The 22,326-nt window shown below is 53.0% G+C and overlaps 1 protein-coding gene across 1 annotated transcript in view; it reads right to left on the bottom strand.

The window, feature by feature from the left end:
• The window catches only part of LOC119973179 (cadherin-related family member 4-like), an 81,266-nt gene that overhangs the window by 12,767 nt on the left and 46,173 nt on the right, over positions 1–22,326 (bottom strand). The window contains exons 6-8 of the mRNA XM_038810824.1: positions 21,047–21,157; positions 14,159–14,262; positions 10,043–10,173 (exon numbers count right to left, since the gene is read on the bottom strand). Coding sequence (XP_038666752.1) covers positions 10,043–10,173; positions 14,159–14,262; positions 21,047–21,157 — 346 coding nt within the window. The remainder of the gene's footprint in view (positions 1–10,042; positions 10,174–14,158; positions 14,263–21,046; positions 21,158–22,326) is intronic.

Raw genomic sequence — 22,326 nt, 5'->3', positions numbered from 1 at the left:
AGCGACGAGCTGCGTCAGTACCTGCTCGACAAGGGCATCGCCTTGAGCAGGACTACCAGTTACTACCCCAGGAGGAGCGGGCAGGTGGAGAGGGAGAACACGACGGTCTGGTAGACCGTCCTACTGACTCTCCGGTCCAGGAAGCTCCTGACCTCCCATTGGCAGGAAGTCCTCCCAGACGCGCTCCATGCTATTAGGTCCCTCCTATGCACCGCCACCAACCAGATCCCTCACAAACTACTATTTGTTTTCTCTAGGGGCAATACCACGGGGGCTTCGCTCCCATCCTGGTTGAGGACACCGGGCCCGGTTCTCCTCCGGAAGCATGTCTGGACACACAAAAAAGACCCGCTAGTGGAGAGAGTGCTACTGCTTCACTCAAACCCCCACTACGCCTTCATTGAATTCCCCGACGGCCGTCAGGACACCGTTTCCCTCCGGGACCTGGCGCCTGCAGGATCCAACTCCACCACCACCACCGCCGAGGTGCCCCTCACACTACACCCCACCGAACCCCCCACGCCCTGCGCCCCCGCGCCTATAGGTTCCCTGCCCCCCTGTCGCCCGTCGCACCGGTCAGGTATGAAGCTCGGACCGAAACACCCCCAGAGTCCACCCACGTGCCCACACCGATCGTCACCACCCAGCCACTCGAAGAGGCTGCAACCCCGGTGCTCCGCCGATCCCAAAGGACGACTCGGCCACCGGACCCGCTCAACTTGTAGACCCGTCACCCCCGCAGGAGTTGATTTTTTTTACAGGGGGTGAATGTGGTGAATTATACTGTATTGTAATTCACACCATATTGCATTGCATTGTATTATGTCCTTGTGGGCTCTGTATGTGAACCGTTGCATGGATCTGCCCATAGGGGGAGATGAGGAGCTTGTACAAGGCTCCACCCTTGGCTCCGCCCATGGCTCCGCCCATGGCCCCTTCCACTACCGGAAGCATAAAGTGCTGCAGCCGTGAGTCCTGCTCTCAGTTCCTCTGGTCGCAGGCCGGCTCAGTTGTAAGACTATTAAAACCACAGTTTACTTCCAATCGTGTCTCTAGTGAATTGATGGTCACATCAGCGTCAAATCAATCCCTGCTGTAATTTTGGCGTGAAACCTATTGTCCACCCAATCGTGTTTCCCGATTTCAGCATCAGCCAACTGAGAACTCTGCCCGAAATCTTCCAAATCAGAGAATCCTGCCCCAGGATTTTGTGGGGTGGTGATGTTACTGGAATTCTGCATCTGGCCTCCTTGGTCATGGCGCGCATGCGCATGAGCCCGCGAAAAGCACGCAAAATGGCCGCCCTCATCCAGACTCAGGCCCTGGAGCTGTTTTACGGCCTGCACCTGCTCCGCATCGTGGGGGCATTGCCGCGCCGTCTCTGCCGCCTTGATATGGGAGTACCGGCTGTTAGCGTGCTTGTTGTGGATGCAGGTTTCGATGGCGATGGTAAGAGTGAGCTGCATAACTTTTAGGAGCTGCTGGTGAAGGGGATCGGAGTGGACCCCAAAAACGATCTGGTCGTGGATCATGGAGTCGGAAGTGGAGCGGTAGTTGCAGGACTGCGCAAGGATGCGGAGATGGTTTAAGAAGGACTGAAAAGGTTCATCCTTACCCTGAAGCCTCTGCTGGAACACATAGCGTTCAAAGCTCTCGTTGACTTCGATGTCACAGTGGCTGTCAAACTTCAGCAGGACTGTTTTAAACTTTGTCTTGTCCTTGCCTTCAGCAAAGGTAAGAAGTCTTACAACACCAGGTTAAAGTCCAACAGGTTTGTTTCAAACACGAGCTTTCGGAGCACGGCTCCTTCTTCAGGTCCAACGCCGGCATCTCCACATCATGTTCAGCAAAGGTGAGGGAGTTCAAAATGTGGATAGCGTGGTCCCCGGCTGTAGAGAGGAAGAGAGCGATCTTCCTGGCATCCGATGCGGCTTCGAGGTTGTGGCTTCAAGATACAGCTGGAACTTCTGTCTGAAAATCTTCCAGTTTGCACCGAGGTTGCCGGCGATGCGGAGCTGCTGGGGAGGGTGGACGCTGTCCATGTTACCGGATGGCTGATCGCTGGTCAAAGGCAGATTATCTCAAGGTAGGTCCGTCAAACGTCAGCATTACTCACTGGTACCATGATGTGTTGGGTAAGCTGGGTCTGCGGGGACTGTGTTTACCATAGCAGTGAGAGAGACAGGCTTCCAACACTTGAAGAAATGCAACTCGATTTTACTGAATTCTTAACTATAATACATGCTTAACTGTGGGTTGACACTATGCTGAGTTGACTGGAGACCTGAGGCTAACCTGACCAGATTAACGGACTACCACATGGTGTATGTTCTAGCTGCTGCTCACGAGCTCTGACTATCTCAGAGGCTGGATCCCGAGAGAGCGGGAAAACTAGTGCCCTCTGGCTTTATAGTGGTCGTGTCCTGTCTGGTGATTGGCTGCTGTGTTCTGTGTGTTCACTGATCATCCTGTGTGTCCATCACCGCCTGTCTGTGCACCATCATGTACTTGTGTGTATATTATGACAGCCTCCAGAGGTGCTGCTGTGTAGTAGCAAAAAATGAATTCTTACGCTGCCTTTTGCTGTCATCTGCTGGAAGATAGTCAGAATAGCAAGAATCTAACCACTTGTTTTTAAGGAGTGGTTTATCACATTGCTGTTTGTCATTTGGAAGTGTATCTAGAGAATATTCAAACTATTGATCAATCAACCACCTGTATGCAACCACACTGAGAATAGCACAGCAATATATATTTTACAGGAAATTAATGAGAATCATTAATTGATATTTCACAGGAGGTGGAAATGTGATCCCATTGGTTGGTTCTCTGGTTCATCGATCCTACCAGTCAAACTCCCTCCCTTCACTTTCCCTGTAGGATGATTAAGGTGATCGGACATTAAGTTCCTGGGTGATCATGGGCGAAATTCTCCGACCCCCCCCGCAGGGTCGGAGAATCGCCCGGTGCCGGCGAAAATCCCGCCCCCACCGTGGCCGGAATTCTCTGCCACCCGGGAATTGGCGGGGGCAGGAATCACGCCGCGTCAATCGGCGTGCCCTCCGCGCCGATCGGCGAGCCCCCTGCGGCGATTCTCCGGCCCGCGATGGTCTGAAGTCCCGCCGCTGAGAGGCCAATCCCGCCGCCATGGTTTCAACCACCTCTGGTGGCGGCGGAATTGGTGGCGCGAGCGGGTCCCCGGGGTCCTGGGGGGGCCGCGGGGCGATCAGACCCTGGGGACTGCCCCCATGGTGGCCAGGCCCGCGATCGGGGCCCACCGATCGGCGGGCGGGCCAGTGCCGTGGGGGCACTCTTTTTCTTCCGCCGCCGCCACGGCCTCCACCATGGCGGAGGCGGAAGAGAACCCCCCTACCGCGCATGCGCCGGTGGTGACGTCAGCGACAGCTGATGCACCGGCGCATGCGCGAACCGGCGAAGGCCTTTCGCCCAGCACCGGCGCCGGGCGCCGGGTGTCAAAGGCCGTTGGCGCCGGTTTTGGCGCCAGTCGGCGTGGCACCAACCACTCCGGCGCGGGCCTAGCCCCTAAAGGTGCGGAGTATTCCGCATCTTTGGGCAGGCCCGATGCCGGAGTGGTTGGCGCCACTCCGCTACGCCGGGACCCCCTGGCCCGCTGGGTAGGGGAGAATCCCGGCCCTGGTTTGCAAAACAACGGACTTCCAGTGGCTCCCTGCCCATGAGCTCGAGTGGAGGGAACTGAAGGCCAAGCTTTCCATGGCCCCAGTGCTGGCCTTTTTTGACCCGAACAAAGAGACCAAAATCTCTACAGATGCCAGTCAGTCTGGGATTGGAGCCGTGCTTCTGCAACGTGATGAGGCCTCATCATGGGCCCCCGTTGCGTATGCGTCACGGGCAATGACCCCCACGGAACAGCGCTACGCGCAAATTGAAAAGGAGTGCCTCGGCCTTCTGACCGGTGTCGTGAAGTTCCACGACTACGTATATGGACTTCTCCAGTTCACTGTTGAAACCAACCATCGTCCGCTCGTCAACATAATACAAAAGGACTTGAATGATATGACGCCTCGCCTCCAACACATCCTACTCAAGCTATGGAGGTATGACTTCCAACTCGTTTATACCCTGGCAAAGACCTTGTCGTTGCCGACACCCTCTCACGGTCGGCCACCACTCCATGCGATCACGAAGGGTTCGTTTGCCAGGTCGACGCTCAAGTTCAGTTCGCAGCCTCCCACTTGCCAGCATCGGATGCACGCCTGGTACAAATTCTCCGCGAGTCAGCGGCTGACCCTCTTCTGCAGCGTGTCATGCATTTAATGACGGATGGGTGGCTCAAGGGCCAATGCCCACAATTTTACAATGTTCGTCACAACCTGGCGGTTGTTGACGGGGTTCTCCTAAAGTTAGACCGCATCGTGATCCCGCACAGCATGCGCCAGCTGGTCCTAGAGCAACTGCATGAAGGCCATCTAGAAAAATGTTGCCGCAGGGCCGGGCATTAACGATGACATTGCCAACACAGTACTCAACTGCCCCACCTGCCAGCATTTTCAGCCGGCCCAACCACGGGAGACCCTGATGCCCCATGAGTTCATCACATTGCCCTGGACCAAGGTGGGCATCGACCTTTTCCACGCATTGGGCAGGGACTATGTCCTAATCATTAATTACTTCTCCAACTACCCGGAGGTCATCAGGTTGCACGACCTCACTTCTTCTTCTGTCATTCGGGCGTGCAAAGAGACGTTTGCCCGGCATGGCATCCTGCTCACAGTGATGGCGGACAATGGCCCCGGCTTCACAAGCCAGGAATGGACCAGCTTTGCCCGGCAGTACAACTTCGCACACGACACATCCAGTCCCCTGTACCCTCAGTCAAATGGCAATGCAGAAAAGGGGGTTCACATAGTCAAGAGGCTGCTCTGCAAGGCTGCCGATGCTGAGTCTGACTTCTATCTCGCTCTGTTTGCCTATAGCTCCGGCCCGCTCTCCACTGGACTGTCGCCTGTACAGTTGCTGATGAACCGCACCCTCAGGACGATGGTGCCGTCTATTCACACCCCCAAACTCAATCATGTTCCCGTGTTCCACAGGATGCAGACGTCTCAGGCGCAGCAAAAGGCGACACACGACTCACGTGCTGCTGATCTCCCCGACATCCAGCCAAACGACAACGTTCGCATTCATCTCCCGGATGGTGGCTGGTCTGCACCTGCTGTTGATATTAGGCAGGTGGCCCCCCGCTCCTTCCTGGTCCGGTTACCAGATGGATCCATTTGGCGCTGCAATCGGCGTGCCCTTCGCCTTGTTCCACACTCGTCACGGGATCCTCCGGATCGCTCCCCTGCTGACCCTGCCATGGACTGTGCAGAGCTTCTGGTCACTCTGCCTCCTCCTGACTGTGTTGCAGCCCACTCAGCCCCTGACCTGGCGGCTCTTGACCCACCCTTGAGGCGGTCAACCAGAGTTCATCGCCCACCTCAGAGACTGAATTTATGAACTTTGCAAATATGTGGACTCTCTGAGATGTTTCCTTCCTTGTTAAAATCGTTTTCTATTGGTTTGTATGTAGCACTGTTCTTGTTCAAGTTGCTGCATATTAATTATCTGCACCAGGCACCTTCCCTTGTGTATAGCTTTGTTTCCTGTATTTAGATTTGTACATATGTCTTCGCACCTCACATGTAGTTAGGAACATTCTTCACACACCCACACTATTTATTGTCACACATGAAAATGAAATGAAAATGGCTTATTGTCACGAGTAGGCTTCAAATGAAGTTACTGTGAAACCCCCTAGTCGCCACATTCCGGCGCCTGTTTGGGGAGGCTGTTACGGGAATCGAACCGTGCTGCTGGCCTGCTTGGTCTGCTTTCAAAGCCAGCGATTTAGCCCTGTGCTAAACAGCCCCGATCACATCAACATTTTTTTAAAAAGGGGGGGATGTCATAATATACACCAGTATATCGTGGTGCAGACACACACACTGATGGACATACACTAGGACCAATCAACATGCACAAACACCGCAGCCAATCTCCAGTTAGAACACACTCACTATAAAGGCAGATGGCATCACTTTTCCCGCTCATTCTGGATGCTGCCTCTCAGAAGCACAAGAGGTCATCAAGTTTAGTACAGACTCACACCACATGCTGAGAGATTCAACTGGTTCAGACAGGCACAGGTCTCTAGTTATACTAGCATCGTTTAGACCCACAGTTCTCGTATGTCTATTATTTTATAAGTAGTTAATAAGTAGTTGAACCTTCTTCAGTGTTGGTGCCATATGTTAGCTTCACAAATCTACATTGCCCAACACTTATGTGACCAGTAACAAGTCCATAAAATGGAGGGCGGCAATGCCCTCGCCAGCCACCGCTGGTGCAGGTGACTTGGCTGGTAGAGGCAGGCGGCTCAACGCGTCGGCGTGGGGAATCTTTCCCCTGCAGCAGTGTTCCAGAACATAATCATTCATGGCCAGCAGCAGTGCCCATCGCTGGATGCGGGTGGAAGCAATGGGGGGAATCGGCCAACCCTTCTTGAGGAATCCGAAGAGGGGCTTGTGGTTCGTGACAATGGTGAAGTGGTGCCCATAGACATACTGATGGAATTTCTTGACTCTGAGCACAGTGGCCAAACCCTTCTACTCGATCTGTGTGTATTGTTTCACAGTGTCGGCCAATGTTCGCGAGTTGAAGACGATGGGATGTTCAGATCTGTCGGCCAGGGTGTCGGCCAGCACAACCGCGACGCTGTACAGAGAAGCATCACAAGTTCACAGGAGTGGTCATGATGGGTAGAAGTGGGTTAGCAGTCTTGCTGAAGAAAGCTGTTGCTTCACCCTGGTGAAAGTCATCTGCTTTTCCTGGGCCCAGTCCCACGTTGCTCCTTCTTTAACAGATGGTAGAGGAGGGCTAAAGTGGTGGCTAAAGGTTTGGGAGGAACTTGCCACAGTAATTGACTAGGTCTAGGAATGATCGGAATTCCGTGGTGAATTGCCTATACCTTCTCTTCCACCGGGTGCAAACGATAGCGGTCAACATGGTAGCCGAGGTACTTTACTTCGGCAGCATTGAAGACACAATTCTCTTGCCCGAGGCGGACACTTCCTTCCTCAAAACGCCTCAGCACCTCGGCCAGGTTCTGCAGATGCTCCTGATCAGATGACTCCGTGATCAGGACGTCATCAAGATAGACCACCACACGAGGTAGGCCTCACAGGATATTCTCCATTACGTGCTGGAATGTTGTTCACGTGGAGGGAACCCAAAGGTCAGGCGGGTGTATTCATAGAGCCCCCGGTGTGTGTTCATGGTTATGAACATAGAACATAGAACATAGAACAGTACAGCACAGAACAGGCCCTTCGGCCCTCAATGTTGTGCCGAGCCATGATCACCCTACTCAAACCCACGTATCCACCCTATACCCGTAACCCAACAACCCCCCCCAGTGTGTGAAGTGTGTGAACTCGGGGCCAGGACCAACTGGAGGTAAGCATGACTCATGTCGAGTATCGTAAACATGGGATCCCCGCTCAGCTTTACTTAAAGGTCCTCTATCCAGCTGAGAAACACTGCTGATCGTCGTCTTATAGTCGCTGCATAAACGCACTGTTGAGCGATCTGGTCCACGCTAATTTGGGCTGCTGTCCCTTTGATGACGCCCAAGCCATCCTGGAATACCGACGGAAATCTTGTCAGGATTCTTTCAGGGCCACGTGGGTGCATGCGGCACACCTGCTGCCTATCTAACCATAGATGATGTAACCAATCATGCCCAGCAAGCTCAAACCACTCCCGTGGACACCGCCAGAGGAAGACTTGAGGATTGCTGACCATACTCGACCAGGATAGTTGAGGGTGCCGGCTCTTGCCGGAGGTTCCCCCGTATAAGTGGCCAGCCGTGCGTGGGTGTCCAAGAGGGTCAGTCATTGAAGGCCAGACCGATTGCAGTCAAACGTATGGTGGCTGACTACAGACACTGTCACCCCAGTGTTGCGTGCCATGCAGATGGGGTGTCCATTAATTTGCAGAGATCCGGATGGGGGCCACTCTTAGTTCCACCTTGGAGTGGAGCCGCTGTCATCACCTTAAACGTAGTAAGCCCTGTCACGTGGGTTGCAGTCGTATCTGGTGGGTCGGTGGGAGGGTAGATCCTCGTGGGGCCTCCTTTTCCCCTTGTCCCTGTGGCCTTTCTCAGCCCCACTGGTCGGCAGGCCTATTCCCGTTCCTCAAGGTCAGGAGAGAACGCCCAACGGCGCTCCCATCCTCTGTTATGGTGGCTCGTGTTCCTCCTGTATGTGTCCTACTGTTGGGGGCTGGCTTCCGCAATTCTAGCTGAATGTGATTGGTGCTCACCTTGGAATCCCAGACTGAACACCGCCAGTCCCTATAGTTCCTGCGCCCCTTCTTTGGCACTTTCTCTGAAGATGGGTTAGGTGGATTGGCCATGCTAAATTGCCCGTAGTGTAAGGTTAATGGGGGGATTGTTGGGTTACGGGTATACGGGTTACGTGGGTTTAAGTAGGGTGATCATTGCTCGGCACAACATCGAGGGCCGAAGGGCCTGTTCTGTGCTGTACTGTTCTATGTTCTATGTTCTATGTTCCACTACCCATTGCAAGTCTAAGTGGGCCTCAGCTAGTAAATAGCTCCAGCTTCCCTAAATGCAGCATTTTGGCAGTCAGTAGAGGGACCTCCGGAGGTCTAGACGGGATGGACAGGCGGCTCCACTGAATTCTCATCATCAATGTTGAATCCGTGGTAACCAGGACGCATAGACGATCAATAGAAATGAACAAACAAGATTTATTATGATACAAATCTAAACTCCTACACTCACCTAAGGGTCTCCTTCCTCAACCTGCACCCAGGCCGGGATTTGTATGTGAATTGGGGCTCTCCTTGTCAAGGGGAAGCCCCGTCCCCTTAAAGGGGCAGTTCATATTCTGGGGAGGTCATGGGAACTGCACGGTCCAGATCCCGGGATCTCCATTGGGGTTATAATACTCCATTTCTCCCAACAGCTACCAGAGTCTCTCTGAATGTGATTAATGGTTATTTGGAACTATTGCTGTTTCTTTCTGAATGAATAACCTCACCCATCAGGAACTGGATTAAGGCTGTTCTCGCTCATCTCTCATTGGACATTTCCAGCGGGTGAGGTGTCTACACCATGAGGCTGGGCTGGGTTTAGGCCCATGGATTGAGATGGAAGGGTCATCGCCCAACAAGTCTGTTTTACTTTTGGAGATATGGGTTGTGTGGGGAAGTGACATTCAGCAGATTTTATTTATATTCATACTTTCATGGGATGTGGGTATCACTGGCAAAGCCCACATTTGTTGCCCATCTCTAATTGCCCTTCAACTGAGTGGCTTGCAGTTAAAATATTTGGAATCACATGTAGGTCAGACCAGGTACGGACAGCAAATTTCCAGTGAATCAGATGTTTCCTTTTGACAATTAATGATTGTTACCATTGCTAAAATTAGCTTTGTGTTCCAAATTTATTTAATTGAATTTAACGTCTATCAGCTGCCAGGGTGAGATTCCCCAGAGCATTATTCAGAGGCTCTGGATTACTAATCTCGTGACATTACCACTGCGCCCCACCTCCCTAACCCCCCCAGTATCCCAACCCCCAGTCTAAATCCGCTCAAATGGAGAGTCTCTATCTGCGCAAAATGCTACACAGAGACAGGATTCAAGTGTGCATCTGAGCAAAATACAAATGGAATAACTGAATAAAATCAGACAACACCAACATGGAACTTGCTCGGTTGAGAAAATCCAAGGCCCATACAGTTCAGCTGTAATCTTGGTAGTCATGGGATACGATGATGATGGAGTTGCCATTAATCAATCTCCATCACACCAGGTGAGGAGAATCTCACGGGTGAAAAGAATTGTCAGTCCCGCCGAAGTTAACATACGTTGGAATGGCTCGCTGTACCCAACCTGAGGGAACTAGCCGTGGCAGAGTCAGAAAATCGCGGCCCACGTGTTCACACTACACACTCATCCTCTCGCACAGTTTGTTGATGGAGTAACTCACCCTCGCCGATCTGGAAGGATGGGTTGAAGTCTTTCAGGTGGTAGTGTACCCTGTCACCTGTCGCAGTCATCGTGGCCACATAATACTCAGGCCCTTGGTTCTCTGGGATGCTGACAGCCATTGATACAGATCTGCAAGGGAGAGTTCAGTTAGCAGGGCAGCAGATTCAGAGTTCAGCAAGATCACAATCCTGTCCACTAATGTGGACAGCAGTTACCACGGAGATGACCCACTGACTGAGCAACTTGATGGCTGTAGGAGCAGGACCTTAGCTATGGTTTTCACGCAGGTGTTTGACAAATAAAGCATTGTATTGAAATTGGAGCCACATGACCAATGTTGTCTTTACCATCGCCACCCATATCCCTGGACACGTAAATAATATCACACCCTGTGATCCAAACTGGAGTGCAGGTAGCAACTAAAACAAAGCACTCTCAGATACCTACCCAGAAGAAACTAACATCAACGGGTCTGAATTGGTGCCTTAGTGATCTCAATGGTTTTCTATTATAAACAACTAATAACCTGGCAGTATTTGGATGTATTGAGTTTTTGGAAATCCAGTAGGACTTCCATTTAGCAAGTACGCACCAGGACAGTCACACTACCTATCAGCCAACGTCAACCAGTACCAGTACTTGCCAATTCTTACTGAACTAAATCCAGTACAAAATGCCTCCCCTAGTGGTCTTTATGTAATGATCTGTCACTTCTTATTGTAATTCATTTTAATTTATTAATCTTCTACACTGGGGTTATCACTGTGCCCACTGACTGACTTCATTTCCTCTGATCTGCACGCACTCACGCAGGAATATCCCTGCTCCACCCCCCGTACAAAAAGCTCCCCACCCCACACCCTGCATAGCCCCCCCCCCCACCCCCCACCCCCCTCCCACCAGCCTTTTCCACTGACTATAGGATTGGCACTGTTTGTCCCTGCCTGTTGCTAAGCTCCAGCTGTCCACAACCTGCTGCCAACACAATGTCCCTCAATTCCACTCACCCCTCCCTGCTCTTCACCCTCGACACTTTATATTGCCTTGCAATTGGCACAAATTTTGAACACAGTTCCAGTCAAAGTATATGTTGATTGTATTTATTTTATTTTGTTGCAAAAAGGAAATTAGAAATGGTACATAAATACATTACTGAAAATTTCAGTGCAGAGTTTAAGGCATGAAAAAAGTTGTATTTTCAAATCATTCTCTTTGGGTGTTTCTGCAAACTAGGTATTTATGTGAAGTGATTTTAATGGTTTATTGCTATAATGAAATAATAAAGACAATAAACGGATTTGTTTATGACATCAATCACAGTTTTTGTTTTAATCCCATTGTAATTTCTTAGGATGACATTCATCCTTGCATTCCCCAGGCCTTCAGGGAATATGGCATTGGATAACCTGGTTGTCTTATTGGACCTTTTTCTCTCATGTGATTATAAATATATAATTCTGGCCCCCAAAATGACAGAACAATTGAGTGTTAATTTAGAAATGCAGAAAGTAAACAAAGGTCTGGTCCAGTGCCACGTGATTTGGAAAGTATGCAATGGAGAATATGTCATCAAACACACCTTTGATACCCAGGAGTGTGGGAGTGTGCCAGTCCTGTTCCACCTGCCCAGAGAAACACACCTAACATGGAAAAGGAGGGGTATGGGGCAGTACCTGGATGAGAAGAGGGCATGGCTGGTGTACTGCTCTTTATTTACATCAGTAACATTACTGTTCTTGTTTCACCCCACCCGCCCCTTCCCCCCTCAGTCTGACTCCCCCCCCCCCCCCCCCCCCCCCCCGCCTCCTCTCAAGGTCACCTCACACCACAGGGGTTGCCCTGTCAACTACACACTAATCCCAAACTGCCAACAGAGCCTGTGTAAAACTGCAGCAAAACACAGCTGTTGGAATCTTGTTGCTATGGTGCCTGCCAACCACACTCTCTTTCATATGTACGTTCACCATTGTAGGCATGTCAGTGCTAATGTTGAATAATTACCAGCCTGTGGGTTCTGGCACCTCCTCAGCACGTTTGGGGCCCTGACAATGTGCCACCAGCTGTACAGGGGGCAGCTCCCTGACATTCAGTAAATGTCACAGCCCGTGTGGTCCGGAACCTCAACACCAGCAATCAGGGTGGGGTTGGGGGGTGTAACGAATTGCGCTCAGTAGCTCAGATCAAAGGAGGTGGGGGTGGAGAACCAGCCACCAAATGTCACACCGCCCAGTACACCACTCTGTATACCGCCCAGTACATAGCCCAGTACACCACTCTGTATACCGCCCAGTACATAGCCCAGTACACCACTCTGTACACTGCCCAGTACATAGCCCAGTACACCACTCTGTATACCGCCCAGTACATAGCCCAGTACACCATTCTGTATACCGCCCAGTACATAGCCCAGCACACCACTCTGTACACCACCCAGTACACCACTCTGTACACCACTCTGTACACCACCCAGTACACCACCCAGTACACCACCCAGTACACCACCCAGTACACCACTCTGTACACCACTCTGTACACCACCCAGCACACCACCCAGCACACCACCCAGCACACCACCCAGCACACCACCCAGCACACCACCCAGCACACCACTCTGTACAACACCCAGCACACCACTCTGTACACAACCCAGCACACCACTCTCTACACCACTCTGTACGCCACTCTGTACACCACCCAGCACACCACTCTGTACACCACCCAGTACACCACTCTGTACACCACTCTGTATACCACTCTGTACACCACTCTGTACACCACCCAGTACACCACCCAGCACACCACCCAGCACACCACTCTGTACACCACTCTGTACACCACTCTGTACACCACTCTGTACACCACTCTGTACACCACCCAGTACACCACCCAGCACACCACTCTGTACACCACTCTGTACACCACTCTGTACACCACTCTGTACACCACCCAGCACACCACTCTGTACACCACCCAGCACACCACTCTGTACACCACCCAGCACACCACTCTGTACACCACCCAGTACACCACTCTGTACACCACTCTGTATACCACTCTGTACACCACTCTGTACACCACCCAGTACACCACCCAGCACACCACTCTGTACACCACTCTGTACACCACTCTGTACACCACTCTGTATACCACTCTGTGCACCACTCTGTACACCACCCAGTACACCACCCAGCACACCACTCTGTACACCACTCTGTACACCACTCTGTACACCACTCTGTACACCACCCAGCACACCACTCTGTACACCACTCTGTACACCACCCAGCACAGCACCCAGTGCACCACTCTGTACAACACTCTGTACACCACTCTGTACACCACTCTGTACACCACTCTGTACACCACCCAGTACACCACCCAGCACAACACTCTGTACAACACTCTGTACACTACCCAGTACACCACTCTGTACACCACACAGCACACCACCCAGCACACCACCCAGTACACCACTCTGTACACCACTCTGTACACCACTCTCTACACCACCCAGTACACCACCCAGTACACCACCCAGCACACCACCCAGCACACCACTCTGTACACCACTCTCTACACCACTGTTGGAACCATCAATTCTACAGACACGTGCTTGTAGGATTAGAATAGTGGTTTTAATATACTCACAACATAGCCAGCCTGTTAGCCATTGAACGTTCGGTGAACTGGCCGGCTGACCCTGTGGCACTGATCTTTATACAGCAGCTCCAGGGGGAGGAGTCCTGGGCGGAGCCAAGGGAGAAGTCCAGTACAATTCTCGAGTACTCCTAGCGCTACTCCCCCTGGTGGTCAGGTAGTGCAACTGCACTTACAATATATACACATATATATACAGATTAAAATCCGGTGTGAATCACATTCACCACAACCACCCAGTACACCGCCCAGTACACTGCCCAGTTTCACTGCCCAGTTTCACCGTCCTGTACACCGCCCAGTACACCATCACGCTTCACCACTAAGTACACCACCCAGTATCACTGCCATCATTCTGGAATTAATTAGCGTAATTTAAAGACTGGAACATGCATAATCTCCTGTGTTGCATGTGTTTCTAAGCTGAAATGGAGATTGCAATAGTTATTATACTTACGTGAAGATTGGAGGCCGGTGGTTGACTGGAATCACAACAATTCTCAATGTCCCTGTACAGATAGTGTCGGTGTTCTGTGTAACTCTGATGTGGAGTTCAAAAATCTAATTGAATAAAGAATATAGACAATCGTGATCATTGTCTCGATTCACACCTGATAGCATCGCCTAAAGTCAGTTTCCATTACCAATTATTCACCTGCTAGCCATTGCTGGAGAGCAGACTAATACAGAGCATGGAATGAATCAGGAATCACCCTCCAAGTAAATGTGAGATGGGATCGGCAGGAATATTACACTGCTGGAACTGGAAACAAAGGGAATCTTTTACAGCTGGAACTGGAAACAATAGGAAGCTTTCACTGAGCTGGAAGCGGATCAGAGGGAATCTCCCACTGAGCTGGAGCTGGGATCAGAGGGAATCTCCCACTGAGCTGGAGCTGGGATCAGAGGGAATCTCCCACTGAGTTGGAGCTGGGATCAGAAGGAATCTCTCATTGAGCTGGAGCTGGGATCAGAGGGAATCTCTCACTGAGCTGGAGCTGGGATCAGAGGGAATCTCCCACTGAGCTGGAGCTGGGATCAGAGGGAATCTCCCACTGAGCTGGAGCTGGGATCAGAGAGAATCTCTCACTGAGCTGGAGCTGGGATCAGAGGGAATCTCCCACTGAGCTGGAGCTGGGATCAGAGGGAATCTCTCACTGAGCTGGGATCAGAGGGAATATCGCACTGCTGGAGCTGGGATCAGGAGGAATCTCGCACTGCTGGAGCTGGGATCAGGAGGAATCTCGCACTGCTGGAGCTGGGATCAGAGGGAATCTCTCACTGAGCTGGAGCTAGGATCAGAGGGAATCTCGCACTACTGGAGCTGGGATCAGAGGGAATCTCCCACTGAGCTGGAGCTGGGATCAGAGGGAATCTCTCACTGCTGGAGCTGGGATCAGAGGGAATCTCTCATTGAGCTGGAGCTGGGATCAGAGGGAATCTCTCACTGCTTGGAGCTGGGATCAGAGGGAATCTCCCACTGAGCTGGAGCTGGGATCAGAGGGAATCTCGCACTGAGCTGGAGCTGGGATCAGAGGGAATCTCTCATTGAGCTGGAGCTGGGATCAGAGGGAATCTCCCACTGAGCTGGAGCTGGGATTAGAGGGAATCTCTCATTGAGCTGGAGCTGGGATCAGAGGGAATCTCTCACTGCTGGAGCTGGGATCAGAGGGAATCTCTCATTGAGCTGGAGCTGGGATCAGAGGGAATCTCTCACTGCTTGGAGCTGGGATCAGAGGGAATCTCCCACTGAGCTGGAGCTGGGATCAGAGGGAATCTCGCACTGAGCTGGAGCTGGGATCAGAGGGAATCTCTCATTGAGCTGGAGCTGGGATCAGAGGGAATCTCCCACTGAGCTGGAGCTGGGATTAGAGGGAATCTCTCATTGAGCTGGAGCTGGGATCAGAAGGAATCTCTCACTGCTTGGAGCTGGGATCAGAGGGAATCTCCCACATAGCTGGAGCTGGGATCAGAGGGAATCTCCCGCTGAGCTGGGATCAGAGGGAATCTCTCATTGCTGGAGTTGGGATGAAAAGGAATCTCTCATTGCTGGAACTGGGATCAGAGGGAATCTCTCACTGCTGGAGCTGGGATCAGAGAGAATCTCTCACTGAGCTGGAGTTGGGATCAAAAGGAATCTCTCATTGCTGGAGCTGGGATCAGAGGGAATCTCTCACTGAGCTGGAGCTGGGATCAGAGGGAATCTCCCACTGAGCTGGAGCTGGGATCAGAGGGAATCTCTCACTGAGCTGGAGCTGGGATCAGAGAGAATCTCCCACTGAGCTGGAGCTGGGATCAGAGGGAATCTCTCATTGTTGGAGCTGGGATCAGAGGGAATCTCTCACTGAGCTGGGATCAGAGGGAATCTCCCACTGCTGGAGCTGGGATCAGAGGGAATCTCTCATTGTTGGAGCTGGGATCAGAGGGAATCTCTCATTGTTGGAGCTGGGATCAGAGGGAATCTCCCACTGAGCTGGAGCTGGGATCAGAGGGAATCTCTCACTGAGCTGGAGCTGGGATCAGAGGGAATCTCTCACTGAGCTGGAGCTGGGATCAGAGGGAATCTCTCATTGAGCTGGGATCAGAGGGAATCTCGAACTCCAAGGCTGGGATCACGGACGTGGAACTGGAGACCCTGCTAGATATCATTGAGGAGATGCAGGCAGCCCTGTAGTCTGGGCTGGAATGGAGGCTGCCAGCCCCGGTGTTTGCTGGGCCTGGGCGCAGGTGGCACAAGTGTTCAGCGTCAGTGGGCAACACCATCCGGATCGGCCAGCAGTGCCAGATAAAACTGTACCACCTCCTCAGGGCGGCCAGGGTGGGTAGGTAGCATTCTGCCCTTGGCACAAACCCCCGTCCCACATACCCATAAACCTACTCTCCCCCCATCCCCCACAAGTGGACAGCCAAACCCCCACCCTCCACATGCCAGCACTCATACTGGCCGCCATGGCTGGGTGCCCTGACCACTGAAGCCACCAGTTACTCGCTCCTTGGGCTGCATGCAGAGTGTCTAATACTGTACATTTTCTGTGCCCCTTCCCCAGCACCCATCCCCACCCACCCAGGAGAATTCCACTCATAACCGCCGGGAGTGGGAGAGGACTGAAGGGGGCTACCGGACCTGTGAGGCTCCTCGCTGTGGCAGAGCAGAGGGCACTGGATGTGGTCAGCAGGCCCGAGGAAAAGGCAGTCCCTGGGGTGAAGGTCGGTATCGGGCGAGGATTTGCAGTTCCCCGTGGTACGTGAGTCACCCCTCCCCTCACCGCCACTCCGACATCACCCTCACACCCACCACCACCTGCACACCCACACCACCCCTTTACCCCTATCCATTACCAGCACCACTACACCGCCTCTCCCTCCTCCCTGAAACCCCCACCCACCATCCGCACTCTCCCCCCGGGACAGTGATGCAATTATGCATCTTGTCTTGTGTCTTGCAGAAGCAGCTGGTGATGGGGTGGGCCCTTCTGCTGTCCCCCTTCCCCAGCCACAGCCAGAATTCCAGGTGCCGAGCAGTGATGACAATGGGAGCCATCGATCTGCATCCCGAGACACTGCAGGGATGACACTGGCTTACCATCACAGCTGTCTCCAACACCCTCCACCATCACAGAGATATTAACCTCGGTTGGGCACTTTAGTGAAGAGGCCCCTGGGACGCTATCTGGTGGGCACCACACAAGTGCTCCAGTAGAGCAGGTGGAGGTGGAAACTCCGAGGGGGCGGACGGTCGGAGCCGGGCCAACCCCAGGGTCTAGCTGCCGTCCAGATGGGTTTCGGGCTTGTGGAACGGAGGGTCCCATCTATAGTGGAGATGCAGTCACAGAGCCAGGGACTACATGAGGGGTTGTGGGCGAACAGGTACAGTTGGAGGAGTCACCCAGACCAACACCGCACGGGTGGCGTCCGCGGTGGAGGCTTTTGGGGATGAAGGTTTCGGCCATGGGTTAACATGTCCAAGGCATGGGGCAATCTGTGCAGGAGTTAGCCGAGGCCCAGCACAGGGCTGCCCTATTACGGGCAGCCCTGTACCAGGTCCACATGGACATTGCAGCAATGCTCCTGAGTGTGGCCCAGTCACAGCGGGCCATGGCTGAGAGCGTCAGAGGCATTGCCCAGGCTGGCCGACATGGCGCAGACCCAGATGGAGGTGGCCCAGTCCCTGTGCTCTGTGGCCGCAAGAATGCAGACCCTGGTCGAGACATCAGCGGGCCTCCAGGACTGGTAGCGCCAGGTGGCAGGGGGGAGACCTCAAGGAATATCTCCGCTCGCACCCTTGTTGCATGGAGTAGCCCAGAGGCCATCGGGCACCCTGTGGGAGGAGGATGTGATGGGTCCCACTGACTCCCGCAGGGGTGGTGCCAGAACACTGCAGCACCTCGGACTCCCTCCCCACTCCTGTCCCTGGTGCATCACATGGTCAGTGGGCAGAAGAGGATGACACCATGCCACCTGAGCAGCAGTTGGGCCCATCCAGGCCCTGCCGCCCCAAAAGGCAGCCGCCAAAGGGGGCCCAGGTCACAAGGCAGGAATCACAGCAGGCCGCCTCCGTTCCTGATGTACCATCTGGGGATCAATCTAGGCATGACATTAGGGCTCGTAAGGCCAGAAAAGTAGACAACAGTTAAGTTGGCAGAGGCGCAGGGTACAGAGTAGCAATCAGGGCTAGGGAACCTGTATACATGTTTTCACCTGCGGACAATGTTATAACCTGTCTTGGTGCTCTGTCGAAAGGGTCTGAGGGGTGGGCTGGTCTGGGCTGGCTGCAGAGGCGGGGGGAATGGGCGAACGCTCGGGGAGGGCTTAGCCCAGGGACTGCGGTTCAGCCTGTGCTCACCGCTCCGGTGACCCACCACACTGCCCTCGCCCCCCCCCCCCCCCCCCATGCCCCTTCCGCCCCCACCTCCGCCACAGCAGGGAATCAATGGGACTGCGTAATGGAATGGCCAGTCCGCATGCCGGGATTATCCAGGTGGATGGTGGGAAGTGCTACAATGGCAGGAGTCAGATGTTGTCAACCGATGCGGGCCTGGCCCGTTGTTACTGCCTACCCAGGGCCCCCACCCCATACTGCGGCACATAAGTATCACACAGATGGTTGCAGACGGGGTGGGTGGCTGGGGAAGGAGTGTGTGGAGGTGTGGATGCGGTATCCGTGACCCTAGCCAGTCCCCCCCCCCCACCCCAGTCAGTGACTCTGGAGCCAATTAGTGCGTCTCGTGCCTTTTGGCCCTGCCACACATGTTGTGCGGCCTCTCGTGCCTCCCTGGATGCCATGTCATGCCCATCCTCACACTCCCCCGCATCCTCCTCGTTGGACGAGGACTGACGATCATCCTCCTCCTCCGCTCTGCTGCGCCATGTTGTGGCCACGATGCAGGCCACCCTCCCAGCACTATACTGAGGACCCCTCCAAAGCGGTCCAGGCACCTAAACTGCATCTTCAGGAGGCCGAAGCACCGCTCGATCACGTCCCTCGTTACGGCATGGGCATTGTTGTAGCAGGTCTCCCCGTCGATCTGTGGCCTCCAGATAGGTGTGATCGGCCACGACCACAATGGATAACCTCCATCGCCCAGGAGCAAACCCCTTCAGCCGGGGGGAATGGTGGCAGGAGGGGGGGTTGCCTCGAAGAAGCCAGGAACCATTGAGTACACCAGGATGAAGGCAGCACACTGCCCGGGTATTGGGCGCAGATGTGCGTGGTGTGCATCTGATTGTCACACACCAGCTGCACTTTCATCTAGTGGAACTCCTTTTGGTTTGTATAGAGAGGCCAGACAGCCACAGGTGCTCGTAGGGCGACATGCATCCCGCCGATCACCCCCTGGACCCGGGGCATCCTGGCGATGCTGGTGATCCTGGTGAGCTGCCCGGGCATCCTGGTGGGCTCATTACACATTGAAATGGATGTATTGTGCCGATTGGGCATATCGGGCCTCTGTGGCGGTACAAATGCGCCTGTGCAGCAAGCTCTGTGAGATTCCGGACAGCGCCTGGAGGGATCCAGTGACGTAGATGTTCAGGGCGTCCATCACTTTGAAAGCCACCGGGAGTGGATGTCCTCCCCCATACCCCTGTGGGTACCAGGTGCGCCATAATCCAGCAGATATGTCGCACTATCCCCCTGCTCAGCCGGAGTCTTCAACAGCATGCCTGGTCCGTCAGATCCTCGAATAACAGCCACTGCCGGTACACATGAGGCCTCAAGCACCTCTCCAGCCTGTTGCGCGGCCGGCTTTCCAACCTCACCAGCTGCCTCCTGTTCCTCTGGTGCTGCAACTTGCTCCTCCTCCTCAAGCAGCTCCAGCTCGTACAACCGCAGTTCATCCTCCAGGGCTGCAGGAACTAGCAGGAAGGCCACCATTGCTTTTTGAATTCCAATATCCATTGTCTGCAGGGGATGAAAGGTCAACATGTTAGCATGGTGCGTACCCCCGTGCCCAACCAGGTCCACAGGGCTATACGGTGCCCACAGTTGGCACTGTGCACCCTGCTCCCACGTGTCCACCGCTCTCACATCCCCACACCCCTGCCTAGCACCATGGGGTCCTCTCGGGTGCAGGGGTGGTAGGGTGGAGGATGGGGGCTGGGGTGTGGGGGTCATGCGATGGGGGCACCCATACGGCTGGTGACACTGCCAAACCCCCTCAGCCCTGGTAGACCCCTCCACCCCAGCCAACCTGGCCAGTGTTAGGACCGACAGCCCATGGTTGCACCTCTCCATGTTCTACCTCCTCTCCCTCATCAGCCACGGCACCAGTGTCCTGATTTTTAAAAGCACAAGTGAACCTCGCTGTCGGGGATTCTCCCCAGTGGAGGTGGAGGATCATGGAGGCCCCGGGGAATACCGGATCAGGCCTGCTAATGATCTGCAAACGGCGCTTATGGTACGCATTCGGGGCACTGGAGAACTGCGATTCGCCTTGAACCCAATTATCCGTCCAATCACTTTTCCCAATTTTGGCGTCGGCCGATGGAGAATCCCACCCTTTATCTCTGCAGGATCCTGAATAATCCTCTCTCACGATCGCACTTGCCTGGTTTTGACGACTAAGAGAGCATGGATTCCTTTTGACTCTACATCCAGAACTCTGTCGAGGAACCCCTGGAGCCAACATACACAGGGAGCAGGAATTCCACTTGGATCAGCACTCTCTCAAAGAGGATTGTCAGCAATCTTTCACAGAGACAGGGGATGCCCAGAATCCAAGCTTCAAAATGCCTCAGCCTCCTGCAGCTCTTTGGCCAATGCTGTGCAGAACCCATTCCACCAATTAACTGCTTCAGTTCCCCTTCCAATCAAAGAGTAGAAAACCCTTGACAAAATGCACTTTACCCTCTCATCATTCCGATGCCCGAAACCACTGAATGGAACGTTAATGCTGCCTGATTGATCCACACTGAACTCGTCTTTGGCAGAAGCAGGAACAGCTTCAGTGATTGTATACTGTAAGCAAGAAGGTGTGAGGTTAGTAAATGATCTAAACTGCAGCATTCTAAACTTTAACAATTGAATACAGGCTAGTTAGGTCCGACAATAACACACATTGCTTTATCTCAGGTTTCCTGAGAGTTAGGACTGTCAGCACTAAGTCATGGCCGCCAGTTTAGATGTGACATTACTGATATACCAGCAGAACCCGCCTTCATATTTTAGCTTTTCTCTCTGACAAGACTGCTCTCCCATCACTTGTTTTATTTGAATTGCTCTTTACATGGCAGTAAGATTTCAATTAACCTATTGTGAAATTTCTATTTTAATTTTTTAATTTTTACAGCATGTGGGCCTTGCTGGTTGGGCCAGCATTTATTGTCCATCCCCAACTGCCCTTGAGACGCTGCAATCCATGTGGAGTAGGTACATCCACAGTGCTGTTAGGAAGGGTGATCCAGGATTTTGACCCAGCGAGGGTGAAGGAAAGGTGATATTGTTTCAAGTCAGGAAAGTGTTTGGCCTGGAAGGCGGTGATCCCCTGTGCCTGCTGTCCTTGTCCTTCTGAGTGATAGAGGAGTGGGTTTGGTTGTTGAAGGAGGCTTGGCAAGTTGTTATAGTACATCTGTAGATCAGACCCGAGCAAACTATGGCCCATGGGCCACATCCGGCTTCCACTAGGATCTTTAATCCAGCCCGCTGATGCCATAGGAAAAACATTGCAAAATGGCAGACACGGTGCATGTGAACATGTGCGACTATTGCTGACACCTTCATCTTGATCTTTTTTTTAATATCCAAAACATTTTAGCCATTTACTTATTTACAGATGGCCAACTGGACATTGCTTTGATTTTGCAGGATCCCTGGGACTTTGATAATTTATGAGGGATGGTGTTTAGTCCTGAATAAACATGGGACATCTTTGTGGGAGTAGATCAAAGAATGCCTTCTGAAGTAATTGAGGGGAGGAGCCAGGCTGGTCTGTAGTTTGCCATAGGATTTGAAGTTGAAGAAGTGTTTTGAATTGGCTCCTAAAATGTTCCAACCAAGGTCTCGGCCCAGAGAAAAGCAATTAAACCTGATTGTCAACATTATTTATAAGTGATCTCACGGTAGCATGGTGGTTAGCATCAATGCTTCACAGCTCCAGGGTCCCAGGTTCGATTCCCGGCTGGGTCACT

Source organism: Scyliorhinus canicula, chromosome 11 (assembly GCF_902713615.1).
Source record: "Scyliorhinus canicula chromosome 11, sScyCan1.1, whole genome shotgun sequence".
Lineage (NCBI taxonomy): Eukaryota > Metazoa > Chordata > Chondrichthyes > Carcharhiniformes > Scyliorhinidae > Scyliorhinus > Scyliorhinus canicula.
This window is presented reverse-complemented; position numbering and strand designations above follow the sequence as displayed.